Source organism: Penaeus japonicus, unplaced genomic scaffold (assembly GCF_977035675.1).
Source record: "Penaeus japonicus unplaced genomic scaffold, GWHDUDI00000001_assembly GWHDUDI00000031, whole genome shotgun sequence".
NCBI lineage: Eukaryota > Metazoa > Arthropoda > Malacostraca > Decapoda > Penaeidae > Penaeus > Penaeus japonicus.
Genome location: NW_028234433.1, coordinates 28,125,140 through 28,132,639, shown reverse-complemented (window position 1 = coordinate 28,132,639; position 7,500 = coordinate 28,125,140). Strand labels below are relative to the sequence as shown.

General features: G+C 37.2%; 1 protein-coding gene across 1 annotated transcript in view; it reads left to right on the top strand.

Moving 5' to 3' along the window:
* Positions 1-7,500, top strand: part of LOC122261736 (tyrosine-protein phosphatase 10D) — a 78,762-nt gene that overhangs the window by 65,547 nt on the left and 5,715 nt on the right. The window contains exons 15-24 of the mRNA XM_086555458.1: positions 481-653; positions 1,014-1,214; positions 1,373-1,552; positions 2,043-2,159; positions 2,284-2,443; positions 2,758-2,975; positions 3,359-3,554; positions 3,915-4,086; positions 4,840-5,092; positions 5,949-6,077. Coding sequence (XP_086411584.1) covers positions 481-653; positions 1,014-1,214; positions 1,373-1,552; positions 2,043-2,159; positions 2,284-2,443; positions 2,758-2,975; positions 3,359-3,554; positions 3,915-4,086; positions 4,840-5,092; positions 5,949-6,077 — 1,799 coding nt within the window. The remainder of the gene's footprint in view (positions 1-480; positions 654-1,013; positions 1,215-1,372; positions 1,553-2,042; positions 2,160-2,283; positions 2,444-2,757; positions 2,976-3,358; positions 3,555-3,914; positions 4,087-4,839; positions 5,093-5,948; positions 6,078-7,500) is intronic.

Genomic DNA, 7,500 nt, shown 5'->3' with positions numbered 1-7,500 from the left:
AATAGATAGGCTAGGTATGTATACATGTTCATGACCATTGAAAAAAAAAAAGTTTATGAAGCACTCAATAGAATGAAATGGAGAGGTCAATACAGTTTTTCAAGATGCAGGGTTATGTTCTATGACCTTTGGCAAATATAGATGCCTACTTTCTGATTGGCTGTACTTGGACGTAAAGTGATTAATGATCAATTTGATGCATACACCCAATTATTTCTTCTAGTGTATACCCTCCATGTTTATTTATTTAGTGATTATTCCCAAGAGAGGAAAGAAAAGAGGACCTCGTTCTTTAAATACAGAAACTTTGTAATGTTAGTGAGTAACGTTTACAAATGGTATGTAAAACTCTTGAATGATAAATACACAAACACATTATGATAAAAGTACCTCCCTTAGGGATGAGTCAACAACTTTGCCAAACTGAAAGAAAAACCCCAACCCGTTAATTAATATAATTATTAAATCTCTTTCTTTCAGTGCCGCTTATCACATCCGACATACGAATCGGACATCAACCAGAGAGCAGGTCAATGGCCATTATATACACGCCCACTCCGGAATCCGTGTCTACATTTGACACGTACAGGTTCATGTTATCTGACCCAGCCATACCTGTGAAGGAGAAGGCAGCTGATGATGAAGATCGTAAGGTAATGGACACAGTGTAAATCATTTTCGTGACTTAATGTTCAGTTTAAGTAATTTTCGTGACTGAATGTCCGCAGTGTAAATCATTTTCGTGACTGAATGTCCTCAGTGTAGATAATTTTCGTGACTGAATGTTCACAGCGTAAATAGTTTTCGTGACTGAATGTCCTCAGTGTAAATAATTTTCGTGACTTAATGTCCACAGTGTAAATAATTTTCGTGAATTAAACTAATAACAATTAATACCACATTCAAAGTGCAGTGTACTGATTCATAAACAACAACAACAACAACAACAACCCTTTTGATATTTAAATAATAACCACTTCACATTTGATATTAATCCTCCAATCATTTTCCAGATTGTATTTAATAACCTGGTGCCTGGACGAATGTACAATGTCACGGCGTGGACAGTGTCTGGAGGCGTGACAAGCCTGCCGCTCATACGACAGGATCAGCTCAACCCTGAATCTGTGTCAAACATCACAGCTGTTTCCATCTCAAACACGGACATTACCTTAGCCTGGACCAAGCCAGTGGGGGATTATGATGTCTTTGAGGTAGGACTCGTGTAAATACTTACTGTATTTAGGTAATCGGACAAAAGGATCTATTCATTTTTTGGTATGTGATGGTGGAGGAATAGGAGTAGGAATGATGTATGTGAGTGTTGCAAACAGCACATTAGCAATTGATTACCTGCGTTTGTCCTCCACAGGTGCAATATCTCCGTGATAATGAACTCTTAACCACAAACACCACGAAGGATTCAGTAACGATCACCAAACTACGACCACATCGTAACTACACCTTCACGGTCCTCACTTGGGCAGGAAGCACAAGGCAGTCGAACTCTGTGTCGGCAACGTTCACCACGAAGGAGAGTGCCCCTGGGAAGGTGGGTTTGGCAGGGGCGCTGGGGCGTTTGTAGGCAGGTTGTCTCTGTCTGTCTATGTCTATCTCTGTCTCAGTTCCTCTTAGTCTCTCAGTATCTCTCTCTTTCTCTCTTTTCATTTTTATTTTTCTCTCTTTCTTTTTTCTTTATTTTTTCTTTCTGTCTTTCTTTCTGTCTTTCTTTCTTTCTTTCTGTCTTTCTTTCTCTCTTTCTTTCTCTCTCTCTCTCTTTCTTTCTCTCTCTCTCTCTCTCTCTCTCTCTCTCTCTCTCTCTCTCTCTCTCTCTCTCTCTCTCTCTCTCTCTCTCTCTCTCTCTCTCTCTCTCTCTCTCTCTCTCTCTCTTTCTCTCTTTCTTTCTCTTTCTCTCTTTCTTTCTTTCTTTCTCTTTCTTATAGAGTTATGATTTGTTGTTCACGATTTGTTCTTGTTTCATAGATTTTTCATTCAGTAGGTTTACAGATAGAATTATTATTTTCTCTCCATTTTAAAAACAGGTGAACATATTCGAGGCAACCATTACGAAGCCAAGCGAAATCACATTCAGCTGGTCCTTGCCTTCAGAGGAACAAAATGGCATTCTCTTGGGCTACAGGATTAAGTACCAGGTCAAGGTAAGAATAGAGTATTTCATTCTTGGAGGAGGCATATTAATTAAAAAGAAAGAATATATGTATGTATTTTTTCCGGTTGCTAAAAGTTTTTTTTTTTCTTATATGAATGGTTTTTGTATTCCAGGGTTCTGAAGTTGCCCATGAGACGCAGTTCGCAGCTGATGAGGTGTCAGGCCTCATACGAAATCTGACCCCTGGGGAGACCTACATTTTCCAGATCGAGGCCATGACCAAGGTCGGCTCTGGACCCATTAAGTCTTTGGAGAAAACTATGCCTATTGGTGGTAAGATTTCCCTACTTTGATTTCGTCCATTTTCATATAGAAAAAGTGGTTTGGATCTAAATAGACTGATATAGATACTCTGATTTGAGCTTTGAGACGAGGGCAGTGAGTATAAGAGACCGCTTTTCATTGCGTCCCAAACATAACACAACATTCTTTCTGAAACTTCATAATTTAGAAGGTGTGAATATGCGTTTTAGTGAATCAAACCTTGATAAAAATACTTAATATATTTACACATTGTTCGTAGTACAGATAATAGCTAACCCACTTTCCCATATGATGTCGAGTACCAATCCGTTCTCCTGCCTCAGACCCCCCCCAGCCTGGTCCTCTGGAAATCCCCACGGAGGTGTTGCGGACGTCGAACACCATTCGCATTCGCTACAGAAAGCATTACTTCTCTGACAAAAACGGGCAGGTCATTGGCTACACCGTCATCATAGCCGAAGACGAAACCAAGAGCTCTCGAGGTGTGGAGTTGCCCACCTGGAAGGACGTGCAGAGTTACTCCTTGTGGCCGCCATATCAGGTGATTTGATTAATTAAGGACGTTTCTCCCGTGGTTTGGTTGCTGTTTGACCATCCCGCTCTCTTTATTAATGATGATGTTTTTTTGAGTAGTCGAGATATAGATTTTATGTTCTCATTGTACAGTGTGTTATAGTAGGGTTTCAGTCAGGTGTCGCAGTGTGTTTAAGTTTGTGAAATATGCATACTTAAAAGTTTGATCATATGAAAACAAATGGGATAGGGAACATTTTCTGTAATCATGGTCTTTTTAACTAGTTGTTGATTTAGGAATGTATCTAAGAATATCTCAGAATAATAACATGGACATTCAGAGAAATCTTGTCTAAATGCTTTATTAATGTTTAAAATTAATTCTCTTTATTTTTTATTTTTTGAACATAGGTTACAGAAACGTACTACCCATTCTTCAACTCATCCGTCGAGGACTTCGACATTGGTGTTGAGGAGGACTGTGAAACTCGCGTCGGCTATTGCAATGGCCCGCTGAAGCCAGGGGCGACGTACAGAGTCAAAATCCGAGCGTATACGGCGGCCAACAAGTTTGCCGACACCCACTTCAGCCAACCAATCACTACAGGTCAGTCATGCGGGGGGGGGGGGTATGGTGTGGATTTCAGTTTGTATTACCAAAGATGACTTGGCTTATTTATGTTATTAGGATGCTAACTATTGTTTTTTTTTTATTGGTAGTGTATTACTGTATATCCTTTTAGTAACGATTTATTCAACAGGATAATGTGTAATGTTACATCCTTATTATCCCAATAATGAAAGTGCATAGCATTAGTTGGGAATATCTTGAATTCCTGCATTTCAGGGATATTTGAAAACAATACAAAGATACTCATTCTTCTATATGTATTATTAATGTATTAATAATACCGAATAACTTTGGGAAAGTTCAGTGACGTATAATAAGAACGAAAATTTGTTCCAGATTCTGCCAGTGCGAATTTAGGAATACTGATTCCCATTCCTATTGTGTTTGTTGTACTGGTGGTGGTGGTAGCAATAGCCATCAGGCAACGAAGGGCTTGCAAGTCAACGAGAAAAGCTCCTGACCAACTTAGCAACATACACCCAATGCCAGATTCTATTAGAGAAACAAGGTATGCTCTATGCTTATTGGCTGCTGCTGGAAAGTATGGTGAAAGTAGGCATTTATGATGGTTTATGTGCAAATGTTAAAAAATGATAACATAGATTCATTTTATTTATAAAAAATGTATATATAAATAAATGTATATATGTAGATATATATGTAAATATATATATATATATATATATATACATATACATATACATATACATATACATATATATATATATATATATATATATATATATATATGTATATATGTAGATGTAGATGTAGATGTAGATGTAAATGTAGATGTAAATGTATACATACATATACATATAAAGAAACATATGCATGTGCATACACATGTGTGTCGAAGCAAACAGATGGTTATCTCCGAATTCTGATGGATTAAAAAAATGGTCAAAGACCCGCCACTAAGCATCTTTTTGTGCGGCGCTTATCTCGGGAGATATATATATGGATATATATATATATAGATACAGATTTATAGATATAGACACACAAACACACACACACACACACACACACACACATATATATATATATATATATATATATATATATATATATATATATATATATATGTGTGTGTGTGTGTGTGTGTGTTTGTGTTTGTATGTATGTATGTGTATGTGTATGTGTATACGTGTATATGTATATGTATATGTATATGTATATGTATATATATGTATATTTATGTATGTATATATACATATATATCAGTTATCACAAAGCTAACCTCCTCCCATGTCTCCAGCCGGCCGGTGAACCTGCAAGACTTCGTGGCCTACTTCCGGTTCATGTCAGCTGACTCGGAGTACCGCTTCTCCGAGGAATTCAGCAGATTGCAGCTCATCGTCCACGATATACCACACCACGCGGCCGACCTTCCAGTGAACCGGCCGAAGAACCGCTTCACCAACATCTTGCCTTACGACCACTCGCGGTTTAAATTACAGTCGACTGATGACGAGGAGGGTTCGGATTATATTAATGCAAATTATGTGTCGGTGAGTCTTCTGGGGAGAGGGTCTTCGAGTTTGGTGGTTCGGGGGGAAAAGATATATTTTTTTGGTAGAATGAGATGGTATTTTTCTGGGTAGATTAAAAAAAAGCTATGGATGCAGGTAATGTGACACTATTTGGCCTTTGGTATGATGTATTAGTTACGCAATTGAAGGAATAGCTAGCTTGTATTTTGAACAATAGAAAGCTACGTGTATGTGATCCGACCTTGTGAAATAAGCCGGTCGCCGAAGGGAATAAATGAAAGGCAGAATTAAATAATTTCTTTACAGATTATCTTTGGTATATTAGAATATACAATAAGGAAGCGACATCAACAAACATACTCTTACAAACTTTCAATCAAATGAAATGCAAAATAATATGATTCATTATTTTGCGATTATGATGATACTTCCTGAGATGCTGAATAGACACTTTAAAATGTTGTATTTGGATTTCATTATTTGTTTATTACTAATTATAATTTGTTATTTTTACAGTAATTCCATATTTGGAATCTATGCACAAAAACTATTTTGATGAGCTCCTGTTAGTAAAATGGGTTTTATTTTTTTTTTATACCTTATTCTGTATATTCTAAAGGATTTTATACATCTCTTCCTAAATGATAGAAGACACTAAATACAAATTAATCACAAAAACGACAATCGAAATTTAATGGAAATCAAAGTGATAACCGATTGATAATAATAATAATAAATAATAATAATAATAATAATAATAATAATAATAATAGGTAATGATAATAATTATAATAATAATAAATAATGATGATAATAACAACCGATAACCGACACAATCATAAGCAAGCGAGCCTAAGACCCAGCCTCCCTCCAGGGCCACAATTCGCTGCGGGAGTTCATCGTGAGCCAGGGCCCCCTGCCCTCCACGAGGGACGACTTCTGGCGCATGTGCTGGGAGAGCAATTCCAGGGCCATCATCATGCTCACGCGCTGCACGGAGAGGGTGAGGGGGATGCCCTGGGGGTCTTTGTCTTTGTTTGTGATGCCCCGGGTGTCTTTGTTTGTTTGTGATGCCCTGGGTGTCTTTGTTTGTTTGTTGGTTGATTTGGTTTTTGTTTAAGTGTGCAGGGATAAAGGAATGCGTTATGGGTATGTGAGAGAGTGTGAGTGAGGGTGGGTGTGGGGGTGGGTGTGGGTGGGGGAGTGAGAGTGAGGGAGTGAGAGTGAGAGTAAGAGCAAGAGTGAGAGTGGGAATGAGAGTGAGAGTGAGAGTGAGAGTGAGAGTAAGAGTGAGAGTGAGAGAGGGAGAGAGAGAGAGAGAGTTCAAATTCAAATTCAAATTCAAACATTTTATTCCATAAATTACAATGGTTATTCTTATATGAATACATACATATTTACACTTGATGAGTAAAAAGGTGTTCTTTCAATTTTGTTTTAAAATTACAAAAGTTGTTAATGTTTTTAATATTATCTGGTAACAAGTTCCACATTTTCGGTCCACGAATTTGTACCTGTCTTGCCCCTGTTTCTGTATTTGATCTTTTTACATATAGGGAATTTACCTGGCGTGTTTGAATGCCAGCTGTGTTCCCTACAGTTTGCAGGGGGAATAACCATGGTGGATAGAATCCATGTATTAATTTGAAGGTAAAGAGACAGGTATCATAAATGCACTTAGGATGAACTTTTAACCATTTTAATTTTTGTATATATGGGGTAATATGATCGAATTTACTGACATTACCCAGTGCAACTCTTGCAGCAAAATTTTGTAATTTTTGTACTTTTTGAATTTGTGTTTTGTTGGTTGAACCCCATACATTTGAACAGTAGTTTATTATGCTAAGAGCTAGTGTTTGCACGACCATGATTCTAGTATCCGTAGTGATTTGATATTTTATGTGATTTAGAAATATTAATGTACCCATTACTTTCCTGTGTATGTTATCAACGTGTGTTTCAAATGTCATGTATCTGTCCAAGTGTACTCCCAAATTTTTCACTGAAATGTTTGGTTTGATAGGGTGGCCTTCAAATTCTATGGTTGTGTCGATGGGGATTTTGGCAATGTTCTGTCGACTACCTATGAATATGCATTGAGTTTTATGGGGATTTAATTTAAGACCATTACTTTCAAAGTATATTTTAGCTTGTGTAAGAGTGTTTTGAGTATTTCTTATTAATGTATTTAAGTTATTTACTGAGTCACTATGGAGAAACTGTGAATCATCGGCGTACTGCACTAGCAGGCAGTTATGAGCAATGGTTGATAAGTCATTTATGAAAACTGTAAATAGGATTGGGCCTAAGATGGATCCTTGTGGAACACCAAAACATATTGGTTGTTTCGATGATATGATTTCATTAATTTTTACAGATTGCGTTCTATTATTCAGATAACTAGTAAACCAGAAAGAATCAAT